The 22,060-nt window shown below is 34.3% G+C and overlaps 1 protein-coding gene across 2 annotated transcripts in view; it reads left to right on the forward strand.

Moving 5' to 3' along the window:
* Positions 1-21,837, forward strand: part of LOC110029647 (pseudouridine-5'-phosphate glycosidase) — a 32,613-nt gene extending 10,776 nt beyond the window's left edge. Inside the window, exons 9-15 of one of the 2 annotated variants that reach the window (XM_020732029.1) lie at positions 2,323-2,429; positions 14,192-14,269; positions 15,784-15,829; positions 16,579-16,699; positions 20,155-20,240; positions 20,620-20,691; positions 21,677-21,837. In XM_020732029.1, coding sequence (XP_020587688.1) covers positions 2,323-2,429; positions 14,192-14,269; positions 15,784-15,829; positions 16,579-16,699; positions 20,155-20,240; positions 20,620-20,691; positions 21,677-21,699 — 533 coding nt within the window. In that variant the 3' untranslated portion in view covers positions 21,700-21,837. Of the gene's footprint in view, positions 1-2,322; positions 2,430-14,191; positions 14,270-15,783; positions 15,830-16,578; positions 16,700-20,154; positions 20,241-20,609; positions 20,692-21,676 lie in introns of those variants that run through there. The other variant, XM_020732030.1, reaches the window with a different exon arrangement.
* Positions 21,838-22,060: the final 223 nt, after the last annotated feature.

Genomic DNA, 22,060 nt, shown 5'->3' on the forward strand with positions numbered 1-22,060 from the left:
CAATAAAACCCAGTGCATCGGGATTTGTGAACAATTCAGTTTTTAGTTTATATTTAGGAAAAAAAATATCTTTGTTGTTTCTTTAGCTTTCCATATGGATCCTCGGACTAGGATAAGTCCAAGGTCTACGTGGCGAGGGCGATAACGACATTGCTTATGTGTGCTTAAACGAGGGATTTGAAGTGAGATTATTAGAATATTATCTCCCACCTCAAGGATCTTTAATAAGGGAGAGGGAAGGACCTATGATATTATTCGTCGATTCTTGGTGGGATCGTTGCCCCCGACACTCTTAGGTTGACAGTAATTCTAGCACGATTAGAGTGACTAGTCTGTGGGCTGTACGACTTTACAAAATATTTATAAAAATAAAATAAAAATTTCTTTTGCATGATGAAAAGAACTCTGTATAAAAATGACTTGAATAATAAATTTTGCATGAAAATCTTTCTATGAAAATTTATAAAGGTCCACGGCTAGTCACTTGGATTGAGGTTAAGAACTGTCTTCTGTAGATTGTTGGGCTGGTAACTCCTGTTCAAGGTCGGGAAGCACACAGCCCAGCTCTGAGCCCCCACTTTCACCAACTTCTTATACTCAGTCCTGATCTTTCATATGTGGCTAAGTGTTTCGTTTGCTTTTGATTTATACGACTCGCTTTTCTGACTTTCGTGCTGAGTTTTCTTGTCTTGTTTAGTTTACTTGCAAGTTTATTTAAATCCCTGCAAATTATATTGTGCTTTGTGAGTTAAACATGCAACAGGAATAACAGCAGCAGATACGTCACGTACGCAGGTACATTTTATTTGTTGTTGTTCCTTTATTTTATTGCAATTACTCTTGTAATTTGCTTATTCTACATACAAACCAAAAAATTGAAACCAAACAAAACCAAACATTGACACCAAAACTGAGAAACACAAATCACCAATCCCAAACATTTAAACCTGGAGTCGTCGTGACGACAAGAGCGTGGAGCCAACTTTGTGGGCAGCACGGTGATGAATTCAGACCGAGCAACAAGAAAATCTTCTTCAGCATTATCCCTTCCTAGTATAATAATAATCCATAGGACTTCGAGGTAGTTTGCCCAGCGCGATGTAAATCCTCGCACTCTCTTTTTAGGCTCCTGTATAACCATGTTGTGCAGCGTAAGTCCTAACCCGCATTAGGTTCTGAGGTTGTCATGTGACACGACTTAAACCCTCTTATCTCTGTAGGTTATTTGCATAATCAAATATTATGTAAATGTAAATCCCAAATAATAAAATTGGCAGGATTGAACAATTGAATAACATCGTCTCCAAAAATGTAGCCACATTGTAGGATTGTCTGGGAAGTCACTTACATTTACCTCGATCAGTGACATCCCCTATCTTCTCATTCTTTTGGACTCCTGAAAATAACTGTTCCTACTTGAGCCACTCTCACTTGTTTTTTTTTCACATCCTACCTTGAAAACCTAAACCTTGAAATCTTGAAGACTAGAACCACAAATCATTATCGAGAGTTTTCTTAAGTGACTCCAATCATTTGAGATGTAATTAACATCATTTGAGATGTAATTAACTATTGCCTTTATAGGGAACTTGGGACCCAGGTAAAATAAACCCTATTTAATCTTTGTATTAAATAGGAGAACTTGTCGGTCATACAAAAAAAAGGTTCGCAGACCAAACAGATGTCACAAATCTCTTAGTTTGTAGGATTGGGTCTATCGTCGAGGTTTACACTTATCTTTCGGGAGGGTATAATATTCGCGATGTCAGACACGATTATGCAAACTATTGGACTAATGTGATCCATTTGGTCTCATTTTTTTCAAAATTAAAACATACTATTTTCAAAACTCAAACCATATATCTTTTATATTTAAATTAAATCTCAAAAATTATTTTCATATTTATATTTTCAAGTAATTATAATCAATCGAAAAAGTTGACCGACAATACGTACCACCTAATTCCTCTGTATTTTATAACAAACACCTAAACTTGACTTTTTTTAAATTCATACCACCCAAATCTTTCATATCACATAAAAAATGCCACTTTTTTAACGTTTAAAAAAGTGAAATACACCTTTTCATGCATAGAAAAGATGGTATATATGTAAACATTGAAGTCCAGCTGTTAGATACGTAAATACGTAGGCATTGAGTGGTATATATGTGAATTATTCCAGTTTTTTTACTTGTCCAAAGAAGATTCAATGTGGACATTTATAAATTCTACTTGTTTTGTATTTGTAATTAATTTTAATTGAATTTTAATCAGAAATTTCTTGGGAACATTCATATATAAATCTTAATTTGGCATGCAGCTATGGATATATCATCTGATCTCACTGAACTTGGAAGGACTCCAGTGGCTGTTGTTTCTGCTGGTGTGAAGTCGATTTTAGACATTCCCAAGACATTGGAATATTTGGTAACTATTTTTTATTCCTTTATTATAATATAGGTTAATCATTGTGGCCATATTTAGTGCTATTTTTTACACTTGCTACTTCGATGATATATATATATATATATCGAGTCAAAATATCAAAGTTGGTTTTAATAAATTTTTGAGCTGAGCATAACTTAGGGCAATATGAGATTTTCTCCACTCTAGTTCTTCATACGTAAGATAATTATGGATTAACAAATTTTATTCAAGGTTAATAATAAAAAAAGGCTTGTCAATCCAAAATTATTATAGGGTAAATTGGATGAGTGATGCGGGAGCTCCCTAAAGTACCCTTTCCGTGTCCTTTGCCTCATTCCTGCAATTTGGACCGGATGCAGAAAAGCTCCTAGCGACTTGGCGCCAGCTAGAACAACGAATTGAGGGCGGACTGACCTTCCTTGGATTTGGAGCTTCCTTTAAATAGTGGGCGGCCCAATCATAATTACCTAGGGTTTATATATTAGATTCATATGTTTAGATTTTCAATTTTGCATATGTTTCTATTCAGGACAACCCTCGGCTTCCTGTGTTTCCCGTTTAGGGCGATATCCGAAGACGAGAAAGTGCTTTGACCATTACTCATCTGAGGCGGTAACCGTTTCCAAAGGATCTAATGGTGCTCCAACTTTAGTTCAATCCCGCTTAGATATTTATCCTCAATTTCTCATCCTTCACAACCCTTGCTTCACCACCGCTGCCACCTTTCCCCGCTGACAAAACCACCAGATAACACTCTAGTGTGTTCCTGCAACTCAAGCCACCAACCACCACTTCCTCCACATGCTGTCATCCCTTCTAGACACCTACCACCTTGCTGTCACCCAATCTAGCTAGTCGTCTTTTAGCCCCCACGTCCTCCACCAGTTATATGGGCTTTTCTTCTCCCAGACTACATTCATATTATATGGAATAGTTGAGTAGCAGAACTTAGATTATAGTGTTGACCACATTTGGGATGTAGGATCCCGTGTCGTTCGTGGATACATGCAATCCGGAGAGTACATGTTAAGATGTAGAAGAACATGGTAGAATTAAGATGGAGATGGATCAAACTTGCTCCTTAATTTGGAGGATTTTGCAAATAAATTTTTTTTTAGTGGGATTCACTCATTTTCAGTGTAGGTCACTATTAACCTTGACCTTGAACATAAGTACGTGGTCTAGAAAGAAAGTGAACAAGAGGAGAGAGGGAGAAAGAGAGTGTCACCGCCAAAAAATCCCTATCTCGAATTTTTTTCTCCTTTTATACATGAAGAACCCCTCAACGATTTTAATGTGAATGAGATTTACAGCCATCAAAGTTGTCGGATTGTTAGGTATGAATGGTACGGACACCATTCTTGGTACCTTCAAGATACTAGGGCCATAGAATCCCGATGACACCTTTATTGAAGACTATCGACTTGGTTGGTACAACCATCGCTACTGGCTTGATGAGAAACCCCTACTTTAATTGCCCAACGACGTCCTTAATGAAACATTGATATTTGTCTCCATAAGTATGGTCAGGATTTTTAATGCTGCTTCGCTCCGACCACTCTTTTCGATGGATTGAGTTTAATCATTTCTATTAATGGGCCTAATTCATCCGCTCCAGCTAGTGAGCTTTATTCAACCACTTCGACACTTCAACAGATGGGTTTAATTCCTTGTTGTTCAGCCTTTTCTATATTCTTGTATTGGTGTATACATCTAGTATGTGACCAATCTCTCTCTTTCTCCCTCCCTCCCTCCCTCTCTCCTTCCCTCCCTCCCCTTGTGGAATTTTAAAGTCTAAAACTCGTGAGATTGTAATCACATTTAGTTGCAGAGCATAAACTCTAGCTTGAGAAAAAAGTAGGTAATGTCAGCCTTGTTTCCGCTTAAAATTTTGAGCCCAATTAACATTTAGAATCTGCATATATTCCAAATATTGCAAAATTGAGAAGCCATTCAAGCCTGCTACTAGTTATGAAGGATTTAGAAAATGTTGGAAAATTTAGAAGACATTAACTAAGAAGTCGTTTTGGCTCACTTTTATTTTTTATTTTCTAATTTTATTTTTATTTTATTTTATTTATGTTTTGAGATTTGATAAAACATGTTTGACTATTTAATATAATTATGGTTGTTTTTAAAAATACTTGAAAGTTGTTTCGAGTGTTTTCAAAAATGTGTTATTATTTTAGAAATAAAAAAAAGGTAAAAAATAGACTAAAAAAACATGTTTTAAAAATAGAAGGAAAAAACAAAAATTAAGACAAACAAAAAGCAAAATTGATCCCAAACATTCCTTTAAGGATTTTAGAATGGACGACTTTTCAACAACATATGATGCAATTCCACACCATGTTTCCATCTCCCCACCATGGACATTGTGGTAAGGAAAACATCTTCCTTGACGACATAATGATGTTATGGGAGAAGCATCTTGTATGGAGAGGAATACCTCATTGAGTTTTTTTGAAATAATCATCTTTCATCTTGTATATAGTTAGAATTGTTGATATACGATGAAACCATTGGCGCTCTAATTTTGCTTGTACGACAATCCACGAAAGTCTACTTTCACCTGACTAAAGCCTTTTGCCCAAATTTTGGCGGTGTTTATCGCATAATTTAAATAGAATTTAGTCATTGATTTAGTGTAAAACCAGCCAAACATAAAAAAAAAATGAAAATTAAATCCAACACTCTATTAAATAAAATTTTTCATGTTCCGTCTTTTTTTCCTGCTTTTTTATTTCTTTTAGGACGTAAATTCGGATTTAGTAAATCTAATTGTGAGACGAATTTACGAATTTCTTCCGCTGTACCTCACAAGCTCATCTCTGTCGCACAAAGTATTGGATTTACTAGATTTAATAAATCCTATTTAATGCAAATTCAAGTTTCGGCCAAACACCGCCTTAGACGTTGACGATGAATCCCAAAATCATGACATATTTAGAAATACGTGATTAGGATTTGAGAGTTGTTGAAGATGTTAGTTCTCTTAATTAATAAAATTAATTTCAAATAATAATTGTGGGTTAATTTTCCATAAAAACAATTATTTAAAACTATTTTTATTTAGTTTCTCATAAAATTTTCTACGATGAGCAGAAATAAAGGATTAATTAATTATGCTTTGAGGTCCCTAAGCTTGTTCTTTTTTGAAGAAACATGTACCATCATTTTTTATGGTAAAAAAAGTTTTGAAGATTTTAGTAGATCAAATTTCAGAGATATGTTATATATATATATAGACACACACAGACACACACACACACACACACTAATTTTCATATTTGGTTATTCAATAGATTCCATTTTATGATAGTGCATTTAGTGATATGACACGACCGAGACTTGAAATTAACCTAGATGGGAACTGATGGTCTGACGGTGAAAATCAAGTCTCTATTAATTTTATTTTTATCACTAACAGTTAATTAAATTGTCTCCTTAAATGGATCTTTCATTAATATTTGAATATTAAACTATTAGTAATAGAAATATAATAGCATAAATTTTTTTCACCGTCTGTTCCAGTCCTGATTAATTCCAAGCCCTGGTTTAGGTCATAATATTTAGAATCAAATTTAAGATATCTCCGTTGGCCCAAGCAAGTGGAGAAAAAGGAAGTTATTATTGAAGCAACATTAGTGTCTTGGTTGTAGTATTCCATGCAAAATGATTTATTGTACTACACATTCATGTATAACTATGGCTCCACAAGACTCAAGATGCTTACTCTATCTTCAACTAGCATTTTTTCACTTCTTTTAAATCTTGGGTTCATGTGGTTTAAATCATCTTTGTTTTTTGGTACTTTTAAAGTTTAAACTTGGAATCAGTTGAACTACAGGTTTTATCCTTGAAAAAGGTATTGGGGGTATTTACATACATACCACTCAATCCCTATATATTTACATATCTAATACCTAAAATTTTTTTTTTACATTTATACCACTCAAGTCTTTCGTATCACATCAAAATACCACTTTTAACTTTCATGCATAGGTAAGGCGATATTTATGTAAAAATTAAAATTGAGGTGTTATATATGTAAATACATAGGAATCTGGTGGTGTGTATGCAAATATTTCAAGATTATAAGAGTTTGACCCAACAAAGTTATCAAGTTTGGTTTTTTATTTTTATTTTTTGTTTCTTTTTTTTATAAGTGATATTTGTTGACATAATACCATGGTCTTTTAGTTCTTTGGAGATCAATTTTATTTTATTGTTACACTGTTATTATATGATATGTTAGAAGTTATATTAATAAATAATTTATTCCTGTGAGAAGTTGTGATGAATAAATTATTTCCTTGGATTAGATGTTATTTCTTTTCCTATTTTTTTATTTATTTCATTGGATTATGAGTTATTTCTTTTCCTATTTTATATTTATTTCATTGAATTATGAGTTATTTCTTTTTCTATTTTATATTTATTTCATTGGATTATGAGTTATTTCCTTTTTTTTATTTTAGGACTTCCTATTTTATGTTATTTTTTTATTTCCAAATAATTAATATAAATTTATTATTGGAGATATTAGGTGTTATATCTTTCCTTTTTATGTTATTTCTTTTTATTATTTTTTCTATTATAGGAATCATGTAAGGGTATTTATATCACATTTTTATATCAATAAAATGATTCTACTTTATTCTGCATTATTATGAAATTCAACATGGGTCAGAGCCTTGAAACAAACCCTAGAATATCCTGTCATCGAAAACTTTCTATACCTGCAGCCGACAATCTTTGTAGCGCTGCAGGCCCTTCTTCCGCCTCTTTTTTTTTTAGTTTTTTCCGTTGGAAACTTCCTCCCCCTTATGAAAGATATGACAATACTTCCTTTCATTCTTTTTCCTCGGTTGAAATGAATTCTTCCCTTGTTTTTATCATGCGTTGCCATAACTAGCAAAGATATTTACATCATAAAAGCAGATCGTCCTCCAAAAATTCATTACTAATCATGCCACCCAATCTTCACCTTCATCTTTATCTTCATCCTGAGATTCATTTGAAATATCTTCACCCCAGTCATCTGCTTCCTTAGACTGCTTTTTCATTGTTGTGGTTCTAGTTCCAGTTCCACTCTTTTCGTTAAACTTCTTGCCTTTGCTACTCGAAGCTTTGACCAGAAATGCATCAAAATTTTCCTTTGCAAGAAGCCGCTGCCTCTTATCACCAGGGCTTTTTGTCCCAAGGGTGTGATCCACAACTCACTTAGATTTTTTTCTCAGCAACTTTTTCAAATTCGGAAGACAAACTAACTTGAACCAGCATCCCTTTTTTATTAGGAGATTTTCTGGTGGACTTTTGCAAGGATTGCTTTGCTTCTTCAGATATATTTCCTTTTGTAAGAATTGCTTCATTTTCTAAAGAACAAACAATTGATCCTACTACACCCAAATCATCTCTTTCTGAAAGCTGGACCTTTGGCTTTGTATCAGCTTCAACATTGATCATCAAGTCATTTGCTTAAGTGACATCACTCCTTTCGCCGATTTAGTGAGCTGCAACGTTAGGTAATTGTTTTTTGGATAAACATGACTACCAAATGGCTTCATCTTGCCCCGCGGGTACTCAAGGTAGAGGACAGGATTCTTGGTAGCAACTAACAAGGTTCGAGAGGACGCCTGTTGACCTCATTTTTTATGAGGTTTGACTCTTTCTTTTAGAGCCTAGGATCTAGCCATATGATTTTCCTATTGACTCTTTTAGAAGACTAGTGCTGAAAACCACCCTGTTTAACAACTCAAACCACCTCTTAGTTCTTTTGGGAGGCCTCACATAGATGGTTTCAAGCCATCCCCATTTGATTGAGTGACTAGGGCTACAAGCCATCACCATTTGGTTGAGTGGCTAGGAGCATAAGCTATCACCATTTGCTTGAGTGGCTAGGACTGATATGTGGAGGCCCAAGGAGAGTTTCCATAGGGTTTGAAGGCATTAGGAAAACCCTTTATGACTTGATCATACGTACATTCACATTCGTTCTACGTATACACCACAATGTACACATTCAATGCACATAAACATCACAATTTGCACATTCACACACATAAACACCTTAAATCAAAACATCACAATTCGCACATTCACACATAAACACCTTAAATCAATTCAAGCGCAGGCTAAAGTGCAGGCTTCCTAGATTTTATGAGCACACCCTAGTGGGAGTTCATCTACCTAATTTTCAAATGAATGATAAAATTAAGCACTTGACCTTAATTCAAGAATTGGTTAAAACACTTAACATAAGGATACACCAAAATGTGGTTCATAGCTTCCTTAATTAAATTAAGTAGTGAAATTCCCGCCATGACTTATCATACAGTGAAACTCAATGCTCTGGGATTCAAGCTTGAACCTTACAGTCCAATCCTCCTAGCAATTGGAGACATTCCTAATGTCACATATAAATCACATACTCATGGTCCTTTATACGTGACATCGTGTTTTGTTTTACTCGTTCGTGTTTTTTTTTATGATTTGTTTAGATTTTTTTATACTGGATTTTCTAACAATTTATTTAAGTTTCCTACAATTTACTGTTCTCTTAACTGCATTATTTACTTTACAAAATTTGCAAAACCCCTATGGTAGAGAATAGTAGGACACCTGGTTAAGAGGTACACCGCGACAAACCATTACATGTACTCTTTAAACCTGGAACTCGAAGCTGTTACGACACGGAGCTCGAAGCAAACTTCGTGGGTGGCACAACGAGATACACTGCGACAAGCCACTGACTGAACAATTGCATGTACTCCTTAAACCTGGAACTCAAAGTTGTTACGACATGGAGCTCGGAGCAAACTTCGTGGGTAGCACAACAAGGAGCATGGAGTAAACAAAAAGCGGAGGTGGTCGCCATTCTACAACAACAAGACAAGTCTACATCAACTAAACCATTCCTTAGGTTAAATAACAAGTCATAGGATTTCTAGGCGGTCTGCCTAACGCGATATAAATCCTCAACTTGTCTTTTAATCTATTGCACAACCCTATTTTGCAATATAGTTCCTAACACTTTTAAGATTCCGAGGTTGTCGTGCGGTATGGTGTAAATTCTCTTATTTTCTTAGGCTATTTGCACGATCAGATGTCATGCGAGTATAAACCCTAAATAATAAAATTAACAGGATTACAGATTAAATAAACATCACTCCAAAAATATAAAACCGAATAATATGATAGTTGGGAAGTCACTAGAGTTTTCCTCGAGTCTGTGATATCACTGTGGAATTACGCTTAGTACTTGCTATATTTAGTCATAGTATAAAAAAGGTAATTCATTAATTATAGGTATTTATGTTTAGTACTTACTATTTGGTTGGTCCATCTTTGTTCATATTTACAAACAACACCACAGTAAATTAGACCCCAAATCTGTCAAATGCATATTCATAGGGTATTCGATCAACAAGAAATGCTTCAAGTGTTATTGTCATTCAACTAAAAATGTCTATAATTCTATGGATATCACCTTTTTTTAACATCAATTATACTACCAAGAGTCTGTCGTTCAGGGGCAGAGTCGTAGTGAACAACAACCCTATTTTCCTTTGCCAACTGACACGCGTCCCTCACCGACTGTCAAATCTCCTCCATCTCCTATTCAACCTCCTTAGTCTACACAACCCACTCCTCAGGAACTTCGGGTCTATACAAGACGAAACAGAACTACTGAAAGAATAGAGAACCTAACACCGCTTCACCGCTTCCAGCTCCGCTTCCAGCTGCTGTTCAAGAATCTAATCGGACTCCAAAACCCTCTGAAACTCACTCAGGTACGAAATCTATAGACACTAGTGATTACGAGCTCACCCCGCCTGCGAAAGATGATTCTGATGTTCATTGCACTCAACATCCTATTGCCCGATTTGTTTCATATGAGAGGTTATCTCCTCTCTATCATGCATTTATTACTGCTATTGACAGCATAAAGGTTCTGAATTCTATTCAAGAAGCTCTCTCACACCCGGAATGGAGAAAAACTGTGAATGAAGAAGTTGCTGCACTAGAAAAGAGTGGAACGTGGATTGTGTCTGATTTGCCCAAGGATACGAGACCAGTAGGATGCAGGTGGTGTGGTTATTTACAATAAAATGTAAGGCAGATGGAAGCATAGATCGGTTAAAAGCCCGACTGGTTGTAAAATGTTATACTCAGTCATACATAATTGACTACCAAGAGACATTCGCCCCAGTAGCTAAATTGAACTCCATTAGAATCCTACTCTCCATTGCAACAAACCGAGACTGACCCCTTATGCAACTTGATGTTAAAAATGCATTCCTTAATGGGGAACTTGAAGAGGATGTATACATGAATTTACCGCCTGGTCTTGAAGGGTCCTTCCCTAGTGGCAAAATATTCAAGCTACAGAAATCTCTGTATGGTCTCAAACAATCTCCCCGTGCTTGGTTTGCCCGATTCACCAATTCAGTAATCAGGTGCGGTTATAATCAAAGCCAGGCTGATCATACAATGTTCACAAAAAGATCCGAGAAGAAGATTGCTGTATTTATTGTGTATGTTGATGATATCATTCTTACAAGTGATCACGCTGAAGATTTGACAAAGCTGAAGAAGTTTCTAGCCCATGAATTCGAAATCAAGGACCTCAGAGACTTGAAGTTCTTCTTGGGAATGGAAGTTGCAAGATCCAAAATGGGGATAGTCGTAACTCAAAGGAAGTACACATTGAACCTATTGAAAGAAACTGGTATGCTTGGATGCAAACCAATAGACACTCCAATAGACCCGTATAAAAAGATTGGAATGGAGAATGATAGTTTACCTGTCGACAAAGGACGATATCAGAGGCTTGTTGGAAGACTTATTTACTTATCCCACACCAGACCAAACATAAGCTTTTCAGTAAGTATAGTAAGTCAATTCATGAACTGTCCTACTGAGGAACATATGAGAGCTGTCAACCGTATCTTAAGATACTTAAAGATGACACCAGAGAAAATTATTATTTAAAAGAAATGATAGTCAAAAGGTAGAAGTCTTTACTGATGCTGACTGGGCAGGAGATATATCCACCCGACGATCAACCTTTGGGTATTGCTATTATGTATGCGGCAATCTAGTGACATGGAGAAGCAAGAAACAATCGGTGATATCTCGGAGTAGTGTAGAAGCAGAATATAGAGCACTGACGCTTGGTATCTGTGAAGGAATGTGGATCAAAAGATTTCTTAAGGAGCTTGAAATTATGGGAGAAAATTCTATCAAGATGTTCTGTGACAATCAAACAGCAATCAATATCGCAAAGAATCTTGTTCATCATGACCGAACGAAACACATTGAGATTGATCAGAACTTCATTTCAGAGAAGGTGGACAATGGAATCATTGAATTGGTCTGTACTCCTTCTAGAGACCAAACTGTAGACATTCTCACCAAGACTCTCCCTAAGTCAAGTTTTGATGAGCTAACCAACAAGTTGGGCATGTACAATCTGTACAACCCATCTTGAGGGAGAGTGTGGAATTACCCTCTTTATTATTTACTTTAATTCTATTTAGTACTTGTTATATTTAGTCATAATATAAAAAGAACAATTCCTTAATTATAGGTATTTTTGTAATTATAGGAATTACTTAATTGTAGGAAGATTTCTTTCCTCTCTCTTTCTTGTACTCGCCTATTTATAGGTGAATTATCTATGTATTCATATGAGAAAAACATTATTCAAAATTCACACTTACCTTTCTTTTCTTTGACTTTTGGAAATAATTGTTCTTTTTTTGAGCCACTTCATTTTGTTTTTTTCTTATGTCCAATCTTGAATACATGAACTTTAAAATCTTGAAGATAAAACCAGTCATCGTAATCGAGAGTTTTCTTAAGTGACTTAGGTCATTTAAGATGTAATTAACTATAGAGGTTTGCATTTATAGGGAACTTTAGAACTCGGGTAATATAAATTCTTTCTAATTTTTTGTATTAGATGGGAAAATTTGTTGGCCATACACAAAAGATTTCGTAGACCAAATGGATGTCATATATTTTTTAGCTTATATAATCGAGTCCCCTTCGTTAGGTAACAGGTTTATCTTTTGGGATGAATGTGTCACATGAAGGGGGATGTTTGATTATCTAAACTATGAGATATATAAGATCTTTTTGGTCTCATATTTTCCAAAATTAAAATAATATTTCCCAAATCAAATTACATATATTTAAATTAAATTAAATTTAAATCATTTTTCAAAAATAACACACCGATCTTTCGGTAGGATAGCGGGGTGATGAGACCTGGACAAGAGAAGTTTTTTTTTTCGTGATGACTAGGGTTCTCAGCCTCTTACTTCTCCTCCAATTTAGGATCGCCGGCCGACTTCTAGACTTTTCTGCTCCTTCGGAATTCTTCTTGCAGCAGACCCTCTTCTGTAGTTTTTTTTGTATCAGACTCTTTCGAAACTTTTTCGGGTTATTAGGCCCTCCAAAATTTTTTCTACAGTAGACCCTCGTGAATCTTTTCTGCATCACCCTCCATAGCTTTTCCTGTAGCAGGTACGCTAGAATTCTTCGTGCAACAAACCCTCTTTCGAAGCCTTTCTCAGCATCAAGCCATCCTCTAGAACTTTTTTCTGTATCAAGCTTTTCTCTTAAACTTTTTCTTGTATCAGACCCTCCTCCAGAATTTTTTTGCCGCAAACCCTCCTCCGGATCTTTCCCAACAGTAGATCCTCCTCCGGAGCTTTCCCTTCAACGGGTCCTCCTTTTAAGCTCTTTTTTTGACCCTTCTCTGGAGCTTTCACTGCAGCAGACTATCCACCTGAATTCGTCCAACAGAACGCCTCCCTTTGGATCCTTTTTTGCAGCGAGGCCTGCCTCTTGAGTTTTTTTTCTGTGGGTTATATCCTGCAGTTTTTTCCTATTGCTTCTCTACTTTCCTGCAAACTTGTTTGCAGCATTACCTGTAGGAACTTTTCGTCTATCTACAGACACTGTAGGAACTACAGTTAAAGACAATCACAGTTGTGTACTTCTCTGCAAACTCCTCTTCAGCACAACTTGTAAGAGCTTTCCGTCTACCTATAAACACTGCAGGAACTGCAACCATTGTTGTCTATATCTCTGCAGACTCACCTGCAACATTATCTATAGGAGTGTTCCACCTACCTACAAACACTGTAGGAACTGCAGTTAAAGACAACCGCAATACGAGACGAAGTCTTCAAGTTCTATTTGCCCATTGTTTGATATTTTCAAGTTTAATTCGAACATGATTTTCAACCATGTTTCAACTTGAGGGGGAGTGCTAGAAGTTATATTATGAAATAATTTGAAATAATTTATTCGAAATAATTTATTCCTATGAGAAGTTATGATGAATTAATTATTTCCTTAGATCAATAGTTATTTCATTTTCTATTTTATATATAGTTCCTTGGATTAGGAGTTATTTCCTTTTCTATTTTTAGGCTTTCTTTTTTTTATGTTATTTCCTTTATCTCCAAATAATTAATGTAAATTGATTATTGGAGTTATTAGATGTTATATCTTTCCTTTTAATGTTTTTTCTTTTTATTGTCTTTCCTATTCAAGGAATCATGTAAGTTTATTTATACCCTCTTTTCACATTAATAAAATGATCTCGTTTTATTCCGCATTATTCTGAATTTCAACGTGCTATAAATATCATTTCAATACATTGTTATAAAGTTGAAATTAGATATACAGAAGTTGTAAAAAAATTCAATTCAAGACCTCGGCTATGATTTTCTTGATTTCAGGAAACCCAAGGAGTGACTGTTGCTGCTTATAGAACCAATGAGTTTCCAGCATTTTTCACCGAGTTCAGTGGATGCCAGGTTCGATTGCAACTCTTTTCAGAATGCAAGAGGAAAGATAATTAATAATTTCAGTAGATATTTAAAATTTATATTTACAAGCAAGGACCAGAATGTACTTGGCACTCGGATGAGATTAATACCAAAGTACTATGAAAGAATATTATTCCAAATCTTACATCATTAGATCAGTTTTTAGAAGGAAGATCAGACACTGCCCAGGGATTTGCTCCTCTTATAATCTTTTTTGAGGTTTCTCATAAACATAAAATTTTATGATTAATTATCTCTCTTGATCATGTGAGAGAAATTTTGATTAATGCCTGTCTATCAGTAAAACATGGCTTGCCTTCAAATTTTGTAAATTCATATTTTGAAAAGGAATTTAAAATTTACCTGAATGTTGTGATGGTGTTAAGATGACGATGACCATTGACTCTATTGTGGTGCATTATTGGCATTTTGTGTTTTAGTTCTAAATTTTTGTGATAGGGTTAACATGAGAAGGTGTTTTTTTGCCTTGTATTGTTTTAAATCTTTAATATTCTGATTATGGATAACCTTTTGGAGTTATATAGTTTGAGCAGCTCAGATGTTGCAATTGTCATTTCATTAATGGGCCGTTTGAGATCATTTTTATTTTTTTATATTTTATATTTATTTTATTATGCTTAATGTTTTGATTTGAAATAAAATATGTTTGATATTCAATGAAACAACTCTGCTTTTAAAAACACAAAAATATTTAAAATTTACTTTTGAGTATTTTAAAAACAAGCTGCTTCACTTAAAAGAGTGATACTATATAAAAAATAAACTAAAAAAATATGTTTTTTTAAAGCAAAAACTAAAACAAAAGCAAGAAATTAAAAATAGAAATGATCTCAAACACATTTGTAGACAAGATAATTCTGCAATATCATGATAGCATATCACAGGTTAAGGTGAAATTGAGTCCCCAGATAATGCTTTCTCCACGAGCTATTACTTTTCATAACTTTGATCAGTGCCATCTTTATTCATCTAACGAGAATTTTCATCCAAAAAATTACTGAACTTTCATCCATTTGTTCTATTATTGTTTAGGAAGACATACCACTCAATTCCTATGTATTTACACATCTAATTTTTACATTCATGCCACCTTGCTTCTATATGAAAAGGTGTATCTGACTTTTTAGAAGATAAAATGGTGGTATTTTTTATGTGATATGAAAAATTTAGGTGGTATAAATGTAAAAAGTAAAATTTAGGTGAATTTAAATACATAGGATGTGGGTGGTTTGTATGTCAATGCCTCTTATTCTGAAATTAAACTATGAATTCAACTAAGGCAGATGCAGCTTGGATTTAAAATGTTATATTGCTTGTATTTAGAATTGCTCACCAGCCCTTAATGTTAATTCCTAATTATTGTTACATTTGTCCTCTAAAATGCCCTTCATTCCGATTGAGCTATGAGCAGAAAAATTATAAACAGTTATCTAGATAGCTTAAATGCGGTTTGAACTTAACCATGATTATGCTGATTGCAGGTTCCGTGTCGGGTAGATAGTCCTGAGGAATGTGCGCGGCTTATAAGTTAGCACCTGTTTTAATTTAATTTTTGAGAAATGCGTCAAAATGTTCCTAACTTTCTGTAGGGGTGCATTTTAGACACCGAGTCTATAAAATGGCCAAATTAGTTCCTAAACTATTTAATGATAGCTAAAATAGTTATTTATGGAGACTATTTCTGTTCATATTAAAAGAGTTTGGGGATTAATTTGACACTTTAATAGACTATGAGGCTAAAATGGCCATATGTAAATAGTTAGGGGACTGCTTTGAAACTTTAGTCATTAATTTTTGGGGTATTTACATACATACCACATAATTCCTATGCATTTACATATCTAACTTCTAAACAATTCATATTTACATGCATGCCACACAACTCAATTTTATAATTGTAACTATCATACTCTGTGTGTTAGATATGTATATACATAACAATTCATGCTATGTATGTATACTTCCCTTTTTTTTTTTTAAAGGAAGATTTTCATACATACCACTCAAATCCTGTGTATTTATATCTCTAACACCTAAATGTCAATTTTTATAAACATTCCGCCTTATCTATGCATGAAAAAGGTGTATTTCACTTTTTAAAAGTTAAAATGGTGCTATTTTTGATGTGATAAGAAATATGGTATAAATGTAAAAGTGAAGTTTAGGTGTTAAATATGTAAATACATAAATTGGGTGGAATATATGTAAATGCCTCTTTTTTTAATGGAAATTGTTTCATATTATTTTTTGTAAATTTTCCATCGCTTTGTCTGCAGATGCAAACCTGAATGTAAGGCTTGGAAGTGGAATACTGATTGCTGTGCCTATTCCTAAAGAACACGCAGCTTATGGACATGACATTGAATCTGCAATACAAAGAGCCCTAAAAGAAGCAAAGTAAATCCAAATTTGTTTCCAAGCCATGGCTCGTGCTCTGTTTTACCCATTTCCTCTTTCACATTTTCCCATTTGCACTTCCGTACAGGATTTTTTTCTCCGCACATTCATGTCGTTGCCTTGGATTGCTTTGTGCCTTCATAATATTTTGAGTAGGGTTGCAAGTGAGTCTGCAGGCTTGAAATTGGCTCATTAATGAGTTCTCGACTTGAGCTTACCAAGTGAAAAGTTCGAGCTTGAGCTCAGATTCCAGCTTGTATATTATAAGAGCTCAAGCTTAGTCGGACTTGACTCAAGAATCAATGAGAAAATTGATTGATATCTATGGTCTAATTTTAGCTTTGTCTACTGTGAACTTCAAAGAATTTTCATATCCACAAATGAAATTGAGTTCAACAAGTCAGTCTATCTTTTCATTAGACCAGTGCCTATGGAGCCGTCCACTAAATAATTTAAAAACTTATGTTAGGCACAAGACTAAAAGGAAAATTTAGTCATATTTTAGCTATTATTTTGGGGTATAAATTGGGCTTAATATGTTTAAGGTCAGGTTATGTTTGATTGCTGTTTTGAATCTTAGTGTTAGGGTTTATGAGAGATCGCCTACCTCTTGAATATTAGGTGTTTATCTTTTTATGTTTTTGGGATTTTATTGTTTTGATTTCACACTGATGAAATATAATATATTATTTTTGTCCTAATTTCAGCGAAAATTTGCCTCATTTCTATCAAATTGGTATCAGAACAACATTCTAAGAGTAATGTTGATATAGTCGCGATTCGAGCTAGTTGGGAGCCAACAATGGGATTGCGACGTATAGGGTTCCGCCTTTATGACCGAACCTTGCGATACAGTTGTGATTTGAGCTAGTTGGGAAGCCAATGATGGGATCACAACATGCAGAGTTCTGCTTTCGTGACAGAATGTCTTACTTAGTGGTGTCTCGACCTAGGGGAAGTCAATGACGAGATCGCGGTGCACACGAGTTTCACCTTCATGATTGAAAATCTTCATGAATTAATGACGACCAAGAAGGTAGATATCTTGAAAGAGAAATTAGAATGAGAGGTGAACCATATCAGATCTAGAATAAATGAACGTTTCTCGACTATTGAGGTGCGGTTTTAGTCTGTAGTGGGGAGATTCAGGGCCCTGAAAGAAATGATGAAAAGGAAAAGATCTTGGATTTTTACACAAACTCGTCGCTGCCCGCCACAAAATTGAGGTCCGGAGTGGATGTGAGCTGCAACAATAAAAAAGATTCTTGCAGCATCAGAACAACTTTGCTGCCTTAAGATAAGGTTGACAGTGTGAAGCATGTTTTCCGGTATTATACATAAAGAAGTCTTATGTCTCACTTTGAGCATCGGGAGACCTCATTTGTATGGAACTACAAATTACGCAAATGTTGAATTTGGAACATATCAAGCAAGGGACATGCTTCAGCATCTATGGACAGTTCCAATATCTAATGCAGTTGTTGAAGTCATCTAAGACAGCGCATCAATTGAGATCCGTTCAGTGGAAGTCACTAAGGGTGCTGCAATTGATCGAATATTGAGAAAAATTATGCAAAGCAAGAATATTGTCACACCAATAAATTATGTTTTATGCATCAGACACTTCGTGGGAGATGATAAGCTCTCTTAGAGAAACTTAAGTTAAAAGGGGTACACTAAGAATCAACACGTGGGGAAGAAGTGGCCGATTAAATGGAAATGATTGTCATATCATGGCGCCACATGGGAGCCATACGATTTGATCCAACATCAGTTTCCTCTCTTTGACCTTGAGAATTTTTTTTTTTTTTTTTTGGGAAGGAGTAATGTTAGATCGACTCCTATGGTGATGTCCGCCAAATAATTTGAAAACTTATGTTTGGCGGAAGACTAAAGTGATAATTTAGTCATTTGTTAGTTATTATTGTGTAGGTCTACATTGGAGTCTAAAGACCTTTGTTTGAATATATCTAAAACTGAATACATGGAATATTGTTTTAGTAGTAGTACCTCTAGTGGCAAAGTTGTAACTATGGGTGATCAAGTCATTAAAATGTGCAAACGTTTTAGATGTCTCTATTCAAATTGATGGTGATATAGATGGGGATGTTATTAGTTGGATTGAAGTTGGTTGGTTAAAGTGGAGGAATGCATCTAGCCTGTCGTGTGATAGAAAGTATCGCTTAGACTTAAAGGAAAAAAATTATAATATGTTGGTGAGAGTTGTAATGCTCTATTGCTCATAATGTTGGCCTTGAAAAGAGAAGCATAAAACAACCTTAAGTGTTGTTGAGATGAGAATGCTTAGATGGATGAGTGACTTGACACTTAGAGACAAAATGCAAAATGAGTGTATCCGTGATAGAGTTGGTCTAGCTCTAGTGGCGGACAAGATTAGAGAATCTTCTTATATGGTTTAGTCACATTGAATGTCGACCATCTGATGACTTAGTTTGGACAGTAGATGTTTTAGATTTGATTTATATTAAGAAAGACAGATTTAGACATAAAAAGACTTGGGCATATTGTATAAAAAATGATCTTAATCTATTGGAATTGAATGAAAATATGACACTCAATAGGACGCAATAGAGAAAAGGATTCATGTAAACGACCCCACTTAGTGGAATAAAGGTTTGTTTTTGTTGTCGTTGTTAGTAATTATAGCGGGGTATAAGTTGGATTTAATATATTTAGGGTTATATTATGCATGATTATTGTCTTTAACTCTTAGTGTTAGGGTTTGGGAGAGTTCGATTACCTATTGAATTATGGGTGCTTATCTTTTTATGTATTCCATATTGTATCGTTTTGTTTTGATACTAGTGGAATAAAGTTTATTATTTCTGCAATAATTTATGCGGAATGTTTTCTCATTCCTATCACTTTCTAATCGAGCTCGAGTGTTCAAGCTGAGCTTGAGCCGACTCTTTTTTACTTGAGTTGAGCTCCTGCTCGAGCTTAATAAATGAGCTTGAGTTTGAGCTAACCAATAGATAGGCAAGTTTGGCTCAACCAAAACTCGACTCTACTGGACTTGTTTACACCTCTAGTTATGAGATTTATCTTTTTCATGTAACGTCAAACAGCAAATTATGAATAACATCTGAAAAACTTAATTTATCAGCAATTCTCATTTATTTACACATCTCATGCCTAAACTTTCATATTTACACACAAATCAATCTCATCTTTAATATCACATAAATAATAGCGCTATCACCACTTTTTAAAAAGAAATACATCTTTTCATGCTTAAATTTAAGGTTTATGTGTAAGATATGTAATTCATAAGAATTGTGTGCTGCGTATGTAAATTTCCAATTTTTTATTTTAGGTTACAAGTTGCATGCCAAATTAACCAAAATTTAGGCTAGATAATCAAGTGATTAATATAAATTTATGTTGCATATATTTCTGGTGAATCACAACGGACTTGAACCATTTGAATGCAGTGAAAAAAGGGTAACAGGGAATGCTGCTACTCCATTCTTACTCGGTAGAGTGAATGAGTTAACAGGTGGAGCGTCATTAGCTGCCAGTATCCTTTTTTCTGGTTAAGGATTATGAAACAGAAGCACATTTTTAGAAAAGTTAAGGAAGATTTACATATATACCACTCAATTCCTATGTATTTACACATCTAACACCTAAGCTTCCATTTTTACATACATGCCACCTTACCTATTCAAGAAAAGGTGTACTCACGTTTTAAAAGTTAAAATGGTGGTACTTTTTGATGTGATATGAAAATTTAGGGTGGTATAAATGTAAAAGGCAAAGTTTAGGTGTTAGAAAAGTAAATACTTGTGAATTGAATGTTATGTATGTAAATGCCCCAAATTGTAATTATAAATTCTGCTTTTCATTTTTTTTGTTTTGTTTACATTTGCTTTCTGTTCTTCTTAAGAAAACTGAAGATATTGCTCTGGTGAAGAACAATGCTGATGTCGGTGCCAAAATTGCAGTTGCTCTTGCAAATTTGAGACAGAGTATGAACTTTATATTAATTTGCCGACTTTTACCTTGTATTGTGTTTGGTTTTTCTTTATTCAATTGCTTCTTGCATCTGAGTGAATTACAATAAGGAAGATTTACATGCATGCCACTCATAAAACCTAAACTTCAATTTTTACATATATATCACTTTACCCATGCATGAGAAAATGTATTTCAATTTGTATGACTTAAAATGGTGTGATATGAATGATTTTGGGTGGTATAAACGTAGAAAACAAGGTTTAGGTGTTAGATATGTTAATACATAGGAATTTGGTGGTATGTATGTAAATGCCTTTTTTTTTTTTTGGAAGATTTACGTTGATACCACTCAATTCTTATTAATTCAGATATCTTAAACCTAAACTTCAATCTTTACATACATGCCAACTTACCTATTGGGCTGTCAAAAAAGCTTGTTATTCGCGAACAAATAGTGCTTGAATCGTTCGTTAAATAAGCAAGCCGAACAGGAACATATTTGTTAAGATCGAATTATAAACGAACAGAAAAGGAACGACCATTTGCTCGATCATGAGCCAACACACTCTTCACGAGAAATTTTAACACCAACACACTCTTCACGAGAAATTTAGAACATAAGCCAATTTCCAAAGAGCTGAACACCAGCCAAGCCTTAGCTCGCTCAAACTCGGCTTTACAACCCTACTTACAAATGTATGAACTATGTCTATTTCCCTTTTTAAAAGTTAAAATAGTGGTATTTTTGATGTGATGCAAAAGATTTGGGTGTTATAGATGTAGAAAAGCATAGTTTAGGTGTTAGATATGTAAATACCTAGGAATTGGGTGGTACGTATGTTAATGCTCTTTTTTTTTCAACTTTTACAACCTTACAACTGAACTTTGCTTTGGCAAATAGCGGTGCATGTTTTTTATTATAATAATATAATTTAATTTAATTCCATTTTTCTATTTTTTTTTTCTTTCTGATAATTTACTTTATACCCATTACAGGTCCCTTAAGGTCTGCAATCTGAGCTTTTATATATCTGGAGAGGACCTATATCTTAAACTAAATAAATTTCTTCATGTTCTTATACATGCCACCTGCTTCTCATCAATTATATTTTGTTGAAGGACCATTTTGAAAAAGGTTAGACTGAGTTTTATATTCATTTTTGCCCCCTATAACTTTCATTATTATTTTATTTCCTTTCTCATTAGTATGTACTGGTGTTCTAAATGTTATTTTTTAAATCTTGCTTTTATTTATCTTATTTTTTATTTTCCATTTATTTTAAATATTTTTTAAATTTATGCTTTTATTAATCTTTTAATAATTATTATAGGGTGGGAAAAGGGGTATTTACATACATACCAGAATTTTTTTATTTTTTT

Source organism: Phalaenopsis equestris, unplaced genomic scaffold (genome assembly GCF_001263595.1).
Source record: "Phalaenopsis equestris unplaced genomic scaffold, ASM126359v1 Scaffold000600, whole genome shotgun sequence".
NCBI lineage: Eukaryota > Viridiplantae > Streptophyta > Magnoliopsida > Asparagales > Orchidaceae > Phalaenopsis > Phalaenopsis equestris.